General features: G+C 40.9%; 1 protein-coding gene across 6 annotated transcripts in view; it reads right to left on the minus strand.

Moving 5' to 3' along the window:
* Nucleotides 1-19,699, minus strand: part of LOC123971735 (inactive N-acetylated-alpha-linked acidic dipeptidase-like protein 2) — a 580,586-nt gene that overhangs the window by 28,405 nt on the left and 532,482 nt on the right. For all 6 annotated transcript variants that reach the window (XM_046050743.1, XM_046050744.1, XM_046050745.1 and 3 more), the window contains one exon: nt 3,374-3,467. In XM_046050743.1, coding sequence (XP_045906699.1) covers nt 3,374-3,467 — 94 coding nt within the window. The remainder of the gene's footprint in view (nt 1-3,373; nt 3,468-19,699) is intronic.

Genomic DNA, 19,699 nt, shown 5'->3' on the forward strand with positions numbered 1-19,699 from the left:
CACACACACACACACACACACACACACACACACACACACACACACAGTACTTCTCATCATATTAACTAGCAAATGCACTAATAGTAAAAATATTTTTTCAATTACCTTATCACATTTGCTATTCACATTAGTACACTGTCATATTGACCAAGCACAGCCCAAATGGCCGAATCCCAGACAGTCCATCAGGCAAAAAGGTTTCAGGGTGGTCATTTCCTGATTTTCTGACGTGGTAATCTTCTCAAATATGTATCAGCATTCACAATTCCCTGTTGTCACAGACACCCACCCAGCGAATTCTCCATGTGGTACAGACTCCTGCTCTGTACCAGATACATCTGCACTGTCTACCATAACAGAAAACTGCAGAATGGGAAGGGAGACACGATTGTGTTTGCTGTATTTTGAATGACAGTATTTTCCACTATATATTATACACTGTGTCAGCCACTTTTGTCAGCACAGGGCCATCCTCTTGTGATCTAAGCTTCAATAGCTGGTACAGACGTCCAGATTCACCTGGGTAGTCTCTTAAGGTTTGGCCCTGTCTTGCAAGCTACTGCACTAAGCTGGTCATTTCACTAAGCAATGCCTTGCCGCCTCCTCCTGTTGTTTTCCCCAGGAGCTGGGTAACGGGGCACTGACAGGATTAGAGTGATGTGCAAGAGATGACCTGTTGCCAGAAGAGACTTTGCTGCAATAAAAGCACAAGGCCCCATTGACTGATGAACTGTAATGCAACAGTGAAAAATCTCAAAACCATCTTTATCCGAACGATATATCCTTGTTTTACCAGTGATGTGTCTTAATGGATTTAGGGTGTGGCTCATATGGCTTTGTAAAATCATTACTGACATCTGAACTCCTCAGAAATGCTGTCATATCTTCCTCCCTGACCCTGTGCTGCAGCTTGGTCTAACATCTGTACCGTCTGGCCTCCCCCTGGAGTCTGTGCTGCAGCTTGGTCTAACATCTGTACCGTCTGGCCTCCCCCTGGAGTCTGTGCTGCAGCTTGGTCTAACATCTGTACCGTCTGGCCTCCCCCTGGAGTCTGTGCTGCAGCTAGGTCTCACATCTGTAGCCTCTGCCCAACCTGGATTCTGTGCAGGAGCTGGAACCTGAGGTCTGAGTTTCTTCCATGTCGCTCTCCCTGACCTCCAATGCCTTTGCTTCTGCCATTCCTACTGACTGTGTCACGACCCCCCTGCCGTGACACCTGCTGTGACCTGCTCTCACCCTTCCCTGCAGGGGCCTGGGGGGCGTGATTGATCTCTGGGTGGAGCGCCAATCCTCACCTGCAGTCGATTCCAGACCTGTTGCTGATCAGTACTCAAGCCTATTACTTAAGAAGAGGCCAGAGATCCAGTCCTCGCTGGATCGTTAAGTCATACCTGTGTGTCTTGCCTACATACTGTACCAGCATACCTGCCTCAAGCCTTAGGAAGGAACTCTTTTCTCTCTACCCCAGCATACTCCTCTGGACCTGGGCCGCTACTAGCCTGCCAGGAGTCCTGGAACACCCAAACCTGGGATCCCAGTCTGTCTCAGCCAGTCACGCCAGCTAGCTCAAACCTCGAACCTCGACCCTTAGCCCCGCTCCACTGTCCAGATGAACAGTAAATGATTAAATGATTTCAGCTCTACCTCTGGGCAGCATGGTGGCTCAGCAGTTGTCACTGTTGCCTCACAGCAACAAGGTCCTGGGTTTAAACCCACCTTTCTATGTGGGTTTTCTCAAGTTAGGGTAGGTGAATTGGTGATTCCAAATTGCCCGTAGATGTGTGTCAGCCCTGTGATTAACGAGCAACCTAGGGTGTACCCCGCGTATTACCCAGTGAAGGCTGGGATTGGTGAAGTGAAGGCAATACCGATTTCACTGCTCGCAAGGTCTAAAGTTACAGGAGGGAGAGGTAGGATGTTGAACACAGGCATCAAGGTCACAGTGGTATAGAAGCATGAGATGAGAGATGGATATGTTCAGAGGAACACATGAACCAACACTAAATAAATAAATCATTCTTAAAGAAGAGAACATCTAGAGAAAATGCTTTGCATGCATGTGTGTGTGAATGTAAAAACATTCTAGGAATGTATTTTTTGCGTGTCAGAGAGGTATGTGCACACTTGTGGGTTCCTCTTGTGTGCGTGCACATCATGTCATTTTGCTTTCTGTGTGAATGTCAGTGCCTGCTGGAGAGGGTTTTACGGATCGATTCTCAAGCTGGCTGGCTGGACAGTGGAGATGACTTATATTTCGGCATGAAGGGCCAAAACAGCAGTCACTGAACACACACACACACACACACACACACAGAAAGTAAAGAGCATTGGCTAAAATGATAGCTCCCTCAATTTTGGAATATATTTTATCTTAAAGTATAACTGCAGTGTATTCACAACTCGGGTGTTTATTATTGTTAGCGCTGGCCTTCGGTTGAATAGGTCATACTTGCCAAGATTATAGACCTTTTTCACAGCAGACATTTTGACCTGTCATGACAGGAAAAGCACAGGTGTAAATGATAACATTTAAAACGACTGCATTCCATTTAGCTGAGCTAGCTCCAAGGTCCTGGTATTGTGCATGCTGACTCACTATCATGGCTTACTCTGGAACTGAACCAAATGTAGCTCACCTGAGCTTTTCCTGCTATGACAAGTCAAAATGTCTGCCGCTGAATAAGGTCTCTTCCAAGATCTGAGCACTACAATCCAATCCAAACTTATTTATAAGTCACATTTAGTGGGGCTATATGTAGTTTTTTAATGAAATGAATAAGTTTTTTAATGTTTATTTGTGAACAGGTTGTAACCTCACATAAAATGAACCTCTACGCTGCTTCCTATGTGAAGAAATCGGGTCGGATTTTCACATAATCCATTAGCTTACGTAGACTGTGACGTTCATGCGCGCTCCCAAGCCTCTTGCCTACTGATACTTCATTAAACAGCAACAACACCACAACTAACGAAATGGATTCCGCTAACACCAAAAAATGACTAGCTCCCAGCACAACATAGACTCCAACACAAACTCCACGTAAGGATAAGTAAACAACAAAAAAGTTGATATCTAGCAAAAACACGGGTCAAAACCGACCCTGACTTGGCTTACATCCTATGCTAGCAGCATATGTTTCTAGCAAACTGCCCTCAATCTAAATTCTTTATGATCTGATTAATTTTCGAGTCTTGTAATTGTTTTCACTAGCTCTTCATTGATCTTGTTGTTTGGCCTTATTTGTACTTTTGGATGTCTGAATGTTCTCTTGTTCTCAGATCTCAATCATAACAAGACTACCTGATTAAATAAAATCGATGACACTGCACGTTATCGCCACCATCACCACTATAATATTATCATCAGCGTTACCTTTGAGTTTGTTTTGAACATCCAGGGCAATGTCCAGAGGGTAGAATGGCAGCACAGGATCATTGACCAGGCGGAGAATGGCCTCTGCTGTCATCTGTAGAAACACAGCCAAAAGACATATGAATGGAGTTAGATTCTATTTCATTTTCTCCACTACTGCATTCATGTATCATTCAATTCCAACGTAAGCACAGAAAAGAAAATCTGATTAAGAATGCATGGCAAACAGTCACAGTATTAAGTGCTTTATGAGTTTACAAGATTTTTTGATTAGCAACTCATGTCTCAAGATAGTTAGCCTCTGTAGATGATGTTTGACATTTAACTGACCAAGTGCATGCATGTAAAATCTTTCCACAACAGCAGCCCCATAATCTCTATAACCAGGCTGACAAACTAAAAGTTCAGAGTTGAGTATGAAAGTTGATTCTTGACCTTTGAAATTACATAATCTTGACTCAAGGTCTACTTACCAGCCTTTTTCTTCAGCTGTCAGTAATGACAACTGACAACTCAGATGATGAAGAAGCTCCAGAAAAAGGCTAGTGAGTGGGCCACGGGAGGTATGTATAAAACTTGAAAGAAATGGTCTTTATTGGCTGTTTTTAACTTAAAACATTGTTAGTGAAAATAAGGACTTGAAGTTTTGTATAAAGAAGCTAAAGGTAACTTTTGGCAAAGTTTAAGTATTATTCTTAAGTGACTAATAACGTCTATCCACAGTGCTCTTCTTCCAAAGGTGACAATGTGATGGATGCATTTAAGCTTCATGTACACCTTGTCATTATTTAAACTATCCATTATCAAACACTTGCCTGCTTCAATATATTGAGGGATGCAAAAATAATATAACATATAAGATATTGCCCCTATAATTATGACATTATCAATATACTCTGTGCTATTTTGGCGCATGTAAATGTTTTTATGTGACTAAAAAATATATTTGTTGATGTTTTTCCAAGACGGAGAGCACAGTGGTTGACTTAAAAACATTCCCATAGAAAGTTTACTGCCAGATTTATATTTTGAATTCCTTTGAATTAGTAATTTCTATATTTTGTTATTTAAACTCAGCAGAATTATTGTATTTCACAGCTCAGCTAATATAATGTGTATTGCATATTTTTATAACTGATATGGATAAACACAGCTGTAAAAGTACCACAAATGTTATTTTTCAAAGGTAGTCCATGAAAAGATGTCATGTAGTCACTAACTTGATTGTATTCATGCACAGTCCATCATGTTCATCAACTTTTGTATGTTGTATAGGAGTGTGGGTATTAGGTATCAATTACATCATGTCATTTTTTTTTTGTTCCTGGGTAAGTGAATTGCTTATGCCTCAAAAGTATAGAAAATATTATTCCCACAGACTTTGCTTTTGTGACCATGACAGTGATATTTTGAAATGTACCTATTTCCAATGAGAAAATTGGTGAATTTGTGTGTTTTCATTCACATAAGTCAGAACAAAACAACATATGAATTCTAATTAAAAGGTATTTATGCTAAGGTAATATGAAATGGTCACAAAACCAAGTTTGTGGGGAATACTAGCCATTTAAATTTAGACTTTTAACACTTTACCCTCTTCCACAGGAAAATACATTTTGTATTTGCTTTTTATATGGTCATTTTTCTTATGCTTTTATATCTGCTTTGCCTTTGTCTGTCTTCATCTCTTTGCTTTTATTGCTGCTATAAATTTCCCCCAATGGTTTTAATTTATAGATTTTTGCAAATCAGTTACAAAAGTATTCTGTCATTTGCTTCTGCATAATATAACAGTGACTTTTTAACAATACAAAAATAGATTTATTATTACTATCAACATTTTTCATAATTATTCAGCACACTTCTTTATGGGTTGGTTCTGGTGTATTGTTGTGTTGACATCACATTTGTGAAGACACAATTTGAATTGCTACTCAGATTTTTTTCCTTCTTCTTCAGTGGCTCTTGTCCTTCAAGGATGTAACCCATATTCAGCAGCAGTACATTGACAGCAATTTCTACAATAAATGTGTCCATGTGTATAACAAAAAACATCATGTCCATTTATAAGCCTACGCTTTTCCTGCTTGTTTTCAACACCTTTCAGTTATGTACCTTGGGATTTTGATTGGCACTTAGGAAGATGCAGCAATTCAATCAGTCAATTCATGTTGTGTCCTGTCCTCCATGCCGCCGCAGGCATCAGATCTGATTATGCACCACACAGGTTTGTGGTCCAGATTGTAAATTGAAAATCTGAGACACCATGCAACATTTTGCTTTTCATACTGATTAGACAACAGCTGTCATGTGGGGGGAAAAATAAATAATTGGGACACCTTTGGCTGCAGTGTGAGCAAACATTTATGGAGATCCCTGCTTTTGCTGCCACCCCATACGGAGAAGCACCGTCCAAATCACGGAGAGTGTCTGTCTGGCTTTGCTCTCACCGTGAAGTGTCTGTCGTCTTAATGCAAACAGCACCACTGATTTGGCCACTCTCTCAGCAGGTAGAGGACTTGGCATGGCTTTGCTTTTTATTGGATTATAACATCACCGCGGCTAACTCTTCTAACTTACTACTCTGTATAAAATCACAGCTGGGATCATCGATGTATCGATCATCTTATTCCACACTTTCTGTATCATTCTCACAGGAAATACATCCCTCGCCTAGTGCAAGAAAATTGTATTTCTCAGTGCCACACTATAACTGGAATCACCTTCATCAGCCAAGGACATCACATATATGATTTATGCTGAGCTACATTCATTTACACAAGATTCTGGATCCCATAAGGTACAGAGCTTCTTTTGCACTTCCATTCTCTGTAGAAAAAGTAGTTAATAGGCAAACAGACCATTTCCAATCTTGCACTCATTCTGATAACTCTCATAATAATTTGTAGTTTCATGTTTTTATCAAATTATTATTGTTATTTTATTTTATTTTATTTTATTTTTTTACATTTTTGCTCTTAGTGGACAGATGATAGTGGAGAGGCACACAGGAAATACGGAGAGAGAGAGACAGAGGTCTATGCAATATATATTTTATATATTTTAGTTAATGCATTATGTATGGAATTTTGAATTCCCCCTGTGTATAAACACACTAGGGCTTTTTGCTCCATAGCTGAAGAATGGAGTATGCAATACTGCTATCTGTGTGTCTGTGTGTGTTCCAGCTGACCTGCTTGATTCTTGGCTGGCAAGCCTCAAGTCTGTCTCCAGTTGAGCAAACTCTTGGATGCGAATCTCTGTACCCAGTTCATTCACTCAGTGGCACACATCACACACACACACACACAGACACACACACACACACTCTCTCTCCAGGCCCTCACAGGTTGAATGTGTTGGAGGTCAGAGAGTGGACTGAGAAAGGCAGCAACCTCACTACAGGGTCAGGTGAGCAAACAACCACAGCACTCACTCAGGCCTCTCACATTCACAGATGCTACATGTAGCTTCTAATCATCAATATATACTCTCCGGATACATTTGTAATACCTTGGTGTAATTACTGTGAAAAATTGAAGCCATGGTGAAGATGACAGAGGGCCTCTACCTTACACCAGCAGCCCTCATGTCTGCTGTGTGATTGAACGTATTTTTCTCTTTCATGAAGAGGACAAACGCATTATAAGTGTTTTTTTTCTAGCTGGTCTTGACTCATGCTATAGCCAGACCCTTTCCTATGAAAGAAAGTGGCCATTTTCCATTTATTTTGTAATGAATGAATCTCCTTATGTGCAGTAAAAATATGTCCCCAAAACCAACCAAGGCACAAAGTGAAAAATTTTATGTAGAGCACGAAGAAATCATCCTATTTGTACCTTCACCAAGGTGTGTATATATTTGTTCCTATTCGAAACTGATCTAAATGAAATTTACTGGACAGTTAGGCCATACTTTCATGAGGTCAAGCACTAAACGATTGTATAACTGGCCTAACAGACCACTTCTCTGGGCACTCGTGCAACCTAAGGGTTGAGTTCGCCTCCTCCAATGATAATGAGCCAGAAGATCACCTAAACCTATACCTGGTTTGTATTGAGTTTCCCGCTAGTGGCCTCAAAAATATTTTTTCAGATGGTTTAAAACACAAACTTTGGAACCTTTATCAGAATTTAAAATACACCAACGTTGGATATCGTGTATATCACACTTTCACACCTCTGTGCCAATGTGATATCATATCTGGCATCTTACTTAATCTACCAAAGAAGCTGTCGCTATAAAACACTACTTCGCTAGTATTTGGGAAAATGCTTACAGTGTACAGATCTGTTCAGCGCCTCTTTGCGCTGTTGTCACTGCCACCGAAATCAATCTGGCAGCGGGAAAGATTAGAGCATTGGTTTGAGGCTGGTGAGTAATAATACTGCAGAAAGCGTACATCAAAAGCCTGTAATGTGGTGGGACAGAAAAGGCCGTTGATTTCTTATTTATGGCCTTATTTCTGGATCGTCTCTTTCCAAGGCAGAGGAGAGAGAGAAAGAGGCAGTGTGAGAGAGAGATGGCGAGAGATAATGATGGAGGAAGAAAGGCAGAAAAGAGGCTGTGACATAACAGAAAGAAAAAGACAATCCAGACTAAAGAAAGATGACAGTTGGAGTGGAGTGGAAGGTAGAACAAACTAGCATGAGCATCTCTTGTCATGTTTCCTCTTTTCTTCTCCTTCTCTCCTTAACCTTGCATCCCCTCATCTCCTCTCCTGACCTGACATTTTAGATTATGATGAAATCAGCACCATCTGTCTAAGTTACATTTCAGGGATGAAACACCCTTCAACTGTTATCACAATCTTTGTGAATCCATCTAGCATAGAGGAAGGACAGGAGAAGAATTATTTATATTATATATATATTCATCTGGTTCAACTGTCAGAACTACACTGGCTGACCCTCATACAACTATCTCTATGGTTATATTGGTCCATATCATGCAACTGCCTGCTTGTACGGGTAGAAAAACAGTCTTTTATTGATTTATTTGTGGTATTTTATTGTGTAAAGTTTGATTTTTATGAACTTGTGAAGGAATAAAAAGGGTATAAATTAGCAAAATCTTTAGCTCTGTTGCTTATGGGATAATAAATTCATTCATTTATTCAAAAGACATATTTGTACCATCCACCTTTGTAAAATAGCATATCATTCCTCTTTTGTTTAACAGTTTATATTCTGACAGAGAAGGTTAAATCAAAGTGGCTTGTGCAACACAGCAAATAAGCAATGGGGTCATTCCTATTTTCCAAAGTTGTGCATGCATGCTCTCCCAGGGCCCCTAGGCCTACACTTGAGGGAAGTTATCAAATGGTTGGAGTCATGGAATGACCAAAGGTCATAACTTACATTTACATTAATTCATTTAGCTGACGCTTAAAAGTATGTCAGAGGTCGCAACGCCTCTGGAGCAACCAGGGGTTAAGTGTCTTGCTCAGGGACACATTGGTGGATGTGATGCAGCAATAAAACATTCAGGGTTGATATGTGGATCATACCCAACCCAAACGAGTCTGAGTCAAGTTTGAATAAAATGGGATCCATAGAACCACCCAGACTCACCAGAGACGTTTTTAGAGACCTTCAAATCAAATGATAACCATACATTTAGTTGATTTTATATAGATATGCTAAAAACAATTGGATAATATGTATGAAATATTTTAACTCAACAGGTCTAATTTGACCTGAACACAATAGGAGGGTTAATGTGTGTTAGCAGATTACTGAACTGGGAAACAGGGCCATGGGAACTTAGGACCCTGGGAACATAGATATGGCCCCTAAGCAACAGTGTCTTTCTCCGTTTCTGATGTTTGCCATTTTAAACGCAGGTGTAGCCGAGCCTTAAATTTAGCAAATTGCATTTTGGGTCACTAAGTCTTAACGAAAGTAATTGTAATCTCTACGAACACTGTTTAAAAAAACCTCTGTGTTGAGGATAGAACAGGCCTTGGTGCCCCAAAATCATGTTCCTACTTTCATATCCTTACTTCTTTCTTTCATTGAGAGGGACTTAACTGAACTGAACTGTTGAGCTAAGGTAAACATAATTATCATCACACAAAAGACATACAGGATGAAATCGAAAAACTGAATGAAGCTTACTACTAAAGCTTTGTTGTCTTTGTCAGCTTACCAATAAAAAACATAAATCCAGTCAATAACATGCACAAGTCTGAAATCCTGAGTGTTGGTCTGTGAGTCAATATCAGCTGGGGTATACTCTAAAAAAAGAAACACAGGATACACATCTAAAATGTCACTTTAACATTTGGACTGGAGCATGTTGTTACATACATTTTTAATATGTTGACATTATTATATAAAAAAAAAAAAATCACCCAGTCAGTTGACATTTGCCCGAATGATCTTTGTGTTTCAATATGTGCTGCTGGTGCCACTTCCTCCCTGTCCACTTTATGATGCTCTCTCCATCCATGTATAGTTTATTTTTCTCTTCATGCTGCATATCTTATTCTATTTCCTCGTTATTACATTCTGTCAACAAGGTCTGATTGTGTTGGATTTGAGTGTGATTGCTGTGATCACCTGTGGTTCATTAAGACCGAGGTTAAATCAACTGCGTGAGAAAACTTTTTGCTTTGGTCTGGATCAGGGATGACTTGGTACTTTATTGCATTTATATAAAAATTAGGAACGGAATTTACTTTGGGAGAATTATCTCATACTAGCTTCAGAGTTGGATTAGAAGTCAAGTGTAGACCAGCCTGGGATCTTTATGCTGAAGTTAAAAAGGATTTCACTGCATGAAAACAGAAATGTCAGAGAGGATATTTTTAATTTCTGAGAATCTCCAAGGTTACTGGTTGATATAAGGGTCTGGATAGGAATACATAAGATCAGGTTTGTAATATTGTAACGAAAATAGTCTGGGAGACAAGCATCACATTTTGTACAATATAGAAGCAAATTAAATAATTTAGAAAAAAGCATGTCAAATAACTATTTAAACTGCCCATCTATGTTTAAGTCAATTTTGTTGCTACAGATAAGTCAGATAAACCAAATATTAAATGTAAATTTTATTGACTTCTGTTAAAGTATTTTTGATCATTAAAGATGGTATTATACAGTTGCATAACTTTAATGTCTAAATAGATGTTGTAAAGGAACATGCAGAGGGGGAAAGGAGACTGAGAATGCCAGGAAGTTCACAAGTTTCTGAAATTGTGTATCTAAGAGGTGACAGAATGAAAGTGAAGTGGAACAGTTGTACCTGATACTAAGATAATATTCTATGTGTGAGAAAAATGTGAAAACCTGAAAAAATATGAATAAAGCCCGTTTACTGACTATTGCTTCTTTTCTAGTGCAAATAACTACTCAAATATCATCTTCAGTGTCAGTGATATTTAGAAAAATCAGAATCTTGAATTCTGAAAATGAAACTGGTTGTGATTGACAGACTTAACCATACAGCTGAGAAAAAACCCTGGAAAAATAGAATAGATGACATGTTCAGTGGTTGGCATTTCAAACAGCAGAGGGCTCTCCTGTGACATGTTAACTACCTTCACCCCCCCTCCCGCCCCGCTCCCTCTCTCTCTCTCTCATACACACAGAGAAGCTATAGTGTAGTCTCACTGACACACAACTGACACAGCCTCTCAGCCAACTCCTGTCCTCTTCAGATTGGTAGCATCATTTGCAGTGTCGGTCTCCATGAATACATGCATGTAGAGATCTGGAGTGGCAGCATTACATTCAGAGCAGCACAGCACCAAAACACACTCATCAACACACATCCCCACAGGCGCATGTACACAGATGAAGCAGGCGAGAGTGATGAAATGACGATGGTCAGATGGGTGGATGGAAGACGTAGAGCAGGTGAGGAAGATCATTTCCCCTTTTTCTCTCAATGAAGTGGTAATTCTGTCCGAGTCTGGGATCTCATCGCCTGCCTGTTTTCCCCGAGGCCGGTGGAGAGATGGAGAGATTCTCCTCTGATTCAGGACGCCCAGTTCTCTGGGCCAAAATAGGCCTCATGAATAAACCATAAACTATGTAGTTAAGTTATGTAACAACAGCACATGAATAGATGCAGCATGGTAAAGTACAGTAGGAGTGGGAGGGGTGGCGTTCAGTTTCTCTTTTTAAGTTATGCTCGAGTGCATAAACAAACATTGCAGTATACATGCGTAGCTTTTAAAGTGGCACTCCAAAATCTTTTCACATAGTTAAACGTCTGCTCTGCTGCTATTAATGACCATATTACATCCCCCATTTTAAATACACAGTGTTTTATAAAAACATGTCCTCACTAGGTGAAATTGTCTGGTAAAAAGGCAATCCAATTTGTGTGAATGTGTGCACCATCTGAGTGTTTTGCATGGACAGCTACCATAGCTACACTTACATGAACAATCAAACAAAACAAAAACATAAAAATATGCTAAATCACTGCACCAGTGGATGCTTAGCACCAAAGCTGGACACAAAGTTTAACAAGACGGAGAGTTGATAGCCTCGTTAGCGGCTGTGTGAGGCTGTACTTAGGCAGAGCTGTGCTTTGAACTAAATGCTAATATCTGCACGCTAACATGCTCACAATGGCAATGCCAACACGTTGATGTTTAGCAGGTATGTTGTTTACCATATTAACCATCGTAGTTTAGCCTGTTAGCATGCTAACATTTGCTAACTAGCACTAGCCGAAGTTTAGGACAAACAAAAATTTTGACATGATGATTGCGGTAGATGGGACTTTAAGGCATCTCCAGACTTGAATGTCTGCACCACATTTCATGGCCGTCCATCCAATAGTGGAACATTTCACCATAAATGTCAACGTCATGGTAGTGCTAGAGGTGAAGTCAGAAGTCTACATCCTCTGGGGACCATCCGTTTTCATGGCAATCCATCCAATAGTAGGAAATTCCTGTGATAATCTAATGTCCCTTTCCCTATTTGACCATGCCTTTGCTAAAGTGGTCTCCCAGTTCCTCCCATGCCTTTGCCTTTATGAATATGTGTCTCATGTAGGCTACCCACCATGTTTATGTTGTTGTGAATGTGAATAGAAGAAAACTCAGTGTAAAAGAGTTTAGCCGGGAGGAGTTGGGATAATTTCTTTCATAGTGGGAACGAGGGGCTTGCCACCGCAATAGTGGCCCAAGGGCTTTTCAGCCTCTCGCACTTAGCAGCAGCCAGACATGGAGAGCTGAGAGTCTGTGAAGGGGGAACAAAGGAAGAATCATCCTCATCATCCTCATCTGACACCAGAAACTCCTAACCCGTTAACTCTTCCTCCTCATTGTAATCCAAAAGGGCGTCTAGCGTCAAGCTCCCAGCATTGACATCTGTTTTCCCTGATCAGGCTGAGTGGGGGCTCCTCGGGAGAGGAGTTGGTAAGAATGGGGTCCCTATTTGGTAGGCTGGCCTACTGGGCCAGTCTTCGGCAGAGGCCCCTGCAGTGAGGGCAGTGGGTGGGTGCAGCAGGTGGTGAATGACACAAGATGCTGTGTGAGTCAGATATAAAGGCGGAGGACCCTGACGTAAACATGACTGCCAGCCACTCAGGGCTGGCATGAAAACATGAGAAGGCATATGCCAACATTATTTTCTAGATTTTTGTATGCAGTTTTTACTTTTTCAGCATTAGATTCTATAATACTGTGGTTCCAGAGGCTCCCCCCCTTTCTCTGCTGGGTCCACACCAGCTAGTGCATAAGGGACAAAGACATCTGCTTTTTCTCCCACTCTAAAACACTATTCAGTGAGATAGTGATCGTAGCAGAGCTGAAGTCAGCACAGGGTCTTTGGGCATAGGGAATAAAAAAAAGCTGTGGGCTGGAGTTGAACTGGGGTTCAGCTAGCGGCTACGCTGCTGTTGTGACAATGAGCCGGCTGCTGCCTCTGGGCCAAGAGCAAACCACAGTCCTGTGCCAGAGAAGCGCTTTCCTCAACACTTACAGATCAAGGTTCAAGTATGTTTGTAGCAAAATAGCAAAATGGGTAATTAGATTTATCGGAGAAAAATAGGCAGGGTAGAAAATGTACCTGAATCTCAGTGGAAGGTAACAAGGAAGGAAAGAATTCCAGTAGCAACCCTCAACTTGTGATTCACTGAACGGCGAGGAAATCTGGGGATCTTGTTATCCTTCTCTCTCTTATTATGGTGTGCTGTGGATAACATTAATGCCCCACATCATAACATTACAGAGCTTTAGGAGTGAAAGTGTCTGAAAATGGAGAAGTAAGAACCCCTGCATGGGTTATTTGCTGTCTTGCTAGACCATTTTGTACTTCTCCCCCATTTCCAACATACATTTTCTCTATACTGAAATCCTGTTGAACGTGCTCTGTATTTTGAGTTGGTCAGTTAAGAAAAAAAGACCTTGAGTTCCATTCATTCTAAATGAATTACTAATTATCTAAATGAGACCAAACAGGTATGTAAACCTTGGCTTTTTAGATATAATTTGTGCACAGCCAGTTCATCACTTGTATTCATTATGTTCCCAGCTATGGTTGCTGTGATTATGCTGATTTCTGACACAAATGCAAAGCCTCTCTACTCATTTATACAAAGAAACCTCATACACACTGCTGTTCATGCAAGAACTCATACATAACCAGCACCCATAGCCAATGCCAGGACCAATATTTACAGACACAGAGACATGCAATGATCTGGTTTCTGGAAGACATCTTTTCCCTGCTTTAACGAGCCTGAGCTTTAATAACAGATGGTCCCAACGGCAGTACTTCTCTCCAAACACACTGCATTTGTGTGAGTGTCTTGATTTCACTGACACGGAACAAAATCAAAGAAAAATTCTTTCTCCCAGAGACAAGCAATTATGGACATACATAATTGGCAAAGCTTTAATTAGATAAACACAGAGTTAAACCTCCATTACCCACGACTGAGTGTGACAACAGTGGAGGCAAAATACAGATGGATCTGACAACATTTGACCTGTCAGACTGGTTTTTGATTTGATTTTATAATCATTATCATCTTCAGATAATTATAACGTCAAAACAAAAACCATAAGCAGAAACTAAAAAGATCTGGGGTAGTATATGTTTTTATCTTCATGCCATAAAGACACATTACCAAGAGATTAAAAACAAAACAAAAAACAATTCAGAAAAGAAATTAATTTCCTCTATTCAGATTCGGCTCATGTGCTGGAGGACGATTTAAGGATGTGCCAGAGAGTGACTTTGCTTCAGCTTGTGCTTTTTATCTGCTCAAGGCCTTGTTAGATCATAGAGCGTGACATATTGAGGAGAAGTGAACGAGAACCCTCAGACATGGTGCTAATTAATTCACACTTTGGCGACCATAAAGGCTCGCCCCCGCACCTGCTGTCTCTGCATGGCATTGCATTACATATGTAGCCTGAAAGATTGATACTGCAAATGGCGGCACTCAGCCATGCTCATTACAGCAGCAGATGGTCGTATCTGTGTGTGTGTGTGTGTGTGTGTGTGTGTGCGTGCATCATGAGGGGTCAAAAACCAATATAGATAAAACAGACAGCAGCAGACTGACAGATTGTTGTACAGTATATCTGTACAGCAGTTTGTGTTTATTACAGAGCACAGGGGCATGCACTGTATGCGTATGGCTGTGTGTGTGTGTGTGTGTGTGTCAGTGCAGCGAGAGACAGCTTCCTCTGAGGGTAAGATTTACCGTTTACATATGTGTGTTATCAAAGAAGCAGAAAGCTCAGTTTTCCACTTAAAGTGCACTTTACATGCCAGCTGTGAAGTGTACCATTCTCCTTTGTCCATATCCATTTAAAGGAAGAGTGCTTTTCCTGTTATTAATGCAAAGATAAGTGTGGTTGAGGGCCCTTTCCACTGAATTTACAAAGCGCAAGCACGCTTTTGCATTTGAAAATGTTCCGTCTGAAGGTCCGCGTGCAAAATGCAGAAGTGCTGGTGGAGGGCCTGCATTTGATGAACCCAGCTCCTACATTATTTATACAAATATATAGCTTAAAAGAAATTCAGCGTTATTTATTTTCCAACTATATGAAATTTGACATCTACCGAGGAAAATGTCTACACAAGTCACGTGCTCCGTTTTATTGACCTTCAACAAAGATAAAACATTTGGTTGCGATATGTTTTCTCTTGTAAAATTTAAATTTGACCTTTAATTAAACTTAAGGTGTCAAGCGCACGCACGCACGCACGCACACATGCACGCACACACGCACACATGCACGCACAGACGACATTTCTCTTGTGTCTTGTTTTTTGTCTGTACTTTGTACAAACTGGAACTTCAGAGTTTTCAACCAGGTGCTGAATTGCTGCCGTGCCCTTCAGTAAGTCACCCAACCTTGATTCTCCCTACACAGCTTCCAGGCCAAGTGGTTCCATATTGCTGTGTTTGTATAAAAGCTTGTCTCACCGGGGTTTGGATGTGTGTGTCAGCAAAACAATAGCAGGTCTTTCTGAATAAATTAACCTACGCAAGAATACTTGCACACCTTCAAGGTACAGCATCCAAACACCTACTCCTGTTTTTTATACAGACATCACAAAAATCAACAGGAACAGGGGAAAAGTCCTGGACAGAGTGCATAGTGTGTACAACACAGACAGCACAGTATGAATATTCATCCGTCCATATATCTGCCGCCACTATAAAGTGTGTCAGGGAGGGTTTCCGTAATATAGAGAGGTCAGGAATCACCTGACCTCAAAAGAGAGATGAAGGAGGAGGAGGTAGGGAGGGTGGGCGGTGTAGGAAATAAGGAAAAGGCATAGAAAATTGATGAGAGAAGAGACATGGAGGGAGGAGGTGAAGAGGAGGGAAGAAGAGACAAAGATAAGAAAGAAGAGGACAGGATGTGGGGATAAAAGTAAAAAAAAGATGAAGGAGAAAAGCAGAGGAATAGGGAGGGAGAGATGAGGAGAAGAAATAAGGTAGGATGCAAGGGAAGGGTGAGGTCATGATAACTGAGAGAGAGAAAAAGGTGGAGAAAGAGGCAAAAGATCAGAGGAGGAAAAACATCAGAGAAAGGAAAGAGTGGAGAGTTCCATTAAAAGAATCAAATGTTCTTTGTGCTCCCAGGAAACATATGGCGCTCCTGCTAACTCAAAGAGCGATGCAGAGTCAATTGAAGTGTGCATTGCAAAAGGAAATGAAGAATACAGCAGGTTTCGGGAGACTGTCCCAGATTTGAAGTGATGAGAACACAGACAACAAAATCATCCTCGTGTCCCTGGTGGATCATTTGCTCTACATAACGCTTGGCATTAACACTTGTCAGTGCTAACACATGTACTGACTGCTACTGCTACCAGCTTGTTATACCATAAGTGGCAACCAATGCACAACGAACACACTACTAAAATAAAATGTGTTACACCACAAAAGATAAGTACAAGTTAAGCACATGCAACAACTAGGACTCTCAGGACTGTGTGGGCATATACAGAGCGTGCTTTATTGACATCGCTTCAGGTTTCTGACCCCATGATTAATGAAAGTCCAGCACACTCTATATAGGTTACATGTACACAGTATGATGTGTACAGAGTGATGAGAGTGATGAACATTAATGCTGCGGGCCATAAAACTAAAACAACGAGCTGAAACATGCACAAAAATGCTCCGTAGAGCTAAAGGGAACTGCACAGCCAAATGATACTAGGGTGGGTTCGTCACCACAAACAACACATTTCAAACCCATGTAGTTATTTGATCCATTGTTCATGTAGAAATACTGATTACAGCTGCTTTAAAGGCAAATGCAGTTAACATCATAGCATTGCTGCTTACATTTGGTACGACTCAAATTAGATTAGTTGTGTTTCCACAACACATGTTCCTTCTCCTTGTTTGTATAATTAAGGACTGAAGATATACTATAGTTTTTGTTCCAGTTTGTTTTTTCCCACACATTCTCACTCCCAACTCGTCACATATTGACGCTTGGTCATGGCCGTTTGGCGCGCTTTTTTTTTTTCGCCCTGGGTACCCCTTTTGCATCATTTTTAGAGGTTTAGGGCTCCGCGGTCAAGTTAGCAATGCTTAGCAACAACAAATATGCAACATCCGGTAAAGTTAGCAACAATCATAGACCCTATAGGCAACAATAAATATGCAAGATCCGATTAGACTTTCAAAATAAAACACTAGTGTTTCAAAACATCGCCATTTTGAAATGGCATGTTATTAAAGTTAGTGAAACGGCACAAGTTAAAGGCACAAAAAGTACTTGGTCATGGTTAAGAAAAGATCATGCTTTGGGTTAAAATAACTATGTACGTCAGTTAACACGTAAGTTAACTTACGCAATTTATGTAACTCGCCTAACTTAAAGAAAAATATTTAATGTCGACTTTCTTTCACACGGAACACGAACACCGCTGGTTCAAAGTCCGGGTTCTGGTCCTCCATCCGCCCCACCCACCTCCTTGCTCAGTCTTTTCTGTTTAATATCATATACCTAGGGATCCCCAGTGCGTTACAAACTGACGCCGATGGGTCTTGACCGTGCGTCCACATGTGACAAGTCAGAGAGTGAGAATGGGTTGTCTAGTTTTAGCATATTCAGTGTATAAAAAAACACCCAAAACTCCACAGCAGTCCTTACAGGTAGATCCATGGCATCTTGTAATCTATATATCCATATATTCCTCTTCGGTCTGGCAGAAGTTGTCTGTAATCATCGTCTCTTTAAAGTTTTCTACCTTTGTGTGTGTGTGTGTGTGCCAGGGGGTGTGTCTGTGTTTATTAAACAGTTCTGTCAGCTCAGCTTTCAGTCGGTTTGATGGGTTGTGATTGGATGTGACAGCAATGGAGGCAGTAAGAGGACACGCGCCCATACACACACATAATCCATGCACACAGATCGGGTCTCCTGGGAGAGAGATTCCTCTCACATTCATCTTTAATCCCCAGCAAACACAATGAAAACCTCACCTCTCCCCTGCCTGCCAATCATCCGGGCCTGATAACTCCTCTTTTTGACTCCCAGTAGAAATACTTTATTTTAAATGACAGCACACACACCGACTCTCCCCGTAGAGCTTATAGCCAGGCCTCTCTATGTGTGTGATGGCCTGTATCTTTGGGTCTCCGAGGCGTTTCCCTTCTAGCTCAAACATCTAACTCCTTTCCATCAACGGCACCCCGGGAGCAGCCGCATCACATTTTCATGTCCGTCTATTGATTAAATCATAATGCCAATCAATTTTTTATCCACTGCATCTTCAGCACTGTTGTGAACGAGTGTGTTAGAGAAGACAGGGATACAGTAGCCACTATAATGAAAAGAAAGAAATGAGGGAAGAAATGGTCAGGAAATTAGAAAAGAAAGCATGAAGACAATGAAAAACAAGCAGGTAATAACAATAAAAGAGTTGAAGTACACTCGTGTTATTGCAGTAAAGAGGCCTTGGGCTGTTTTTCTACGTGTTCATCCAGCGGTGTTTCTTTGCACCACTGGTGTAGAGTTGAATTATGTTTTGGTTTAATAATTCATCAGACATGGGGTTTAAAAGTTAGAGCGCTATACCTGCCAGCTCAGCCTATAACGCGAGTTTGTGTGTTCTGGTGTTAAAAGTTGCACACGCAGCCACACGTCCATCATGTAGATTTGTGATTTTTGTGTGCCTGAATGAGTTCCCTCTATTTCCTTGTGTTTGTGCACATCGATTTGGGGATGAGTAGGCATATGCTCTTCTCCATCCCCGTGAGGAGAAGGAGAGGAGCGAGAACCCATCAGCAGGGTTTAGATTCGCATATATCTTTAAACAATTTCAATTTAAGTGCCATTTTGCCAAATTACGAATTTGTTTCTAGCCCCTTTAATTGGCTTTAGTGGGACTTGTAACACCACTGCAGGGTGATTTGGTGGTTGCGCCAGTGACTAATAGAGAGAGAGCAGAGTGGGAGTAAGAGAAGAAGGGGCTCACTTGAGTATTAATGCAAAGACAGGAAAAGAAAGACATCTTCTGGCATCAAAGCAGCCCAGCTCTCTACTCTGTAAAATAATTAACACAAGCAAAATGGAGAGAGGACTTAGTCAATCTTTGAAGCTATCAGTAAATCCAGGGGAAATGGAGACAAGCAGTTGGTCAGTTGAGCTGTGAGACTTTCAAGAGCTTCAAATGCAATACAGGCTGCAATGAAGTACAGCCTATAGTTTTAATCCCCATTGAATATTAAAAAGTAACTACACTCTGTAGTCACACTATGTTGTCTAGTATGCATGCATGCGTGCACTGCAGTACTTCACGCCAAGTGACAGGTGTGCTTTCAGACCAAACGCGAACTGAGGGCTGGTTAGTTAACTGCTTTTTTAAAATTAAC

The sequence above is a fragment of the Micropterus dolomieu genome, linkage group LG05 (genome assembly GCF_021292245.1).
Source record: "Micropterus dolomieu isolate WLL.071019.BEF.003 ecotype Adirondacks linkage group LG05, ASM2129224v1, whole genome shotgun sequence".
Classification (NCBI taxonomy): domain Eukaryota; kingdom Metazoa; phylum Chordata; class Actinopteri; order Centrarchiformes; family Centrarchidae; genus Micropterus; species Micropterus dolomieu.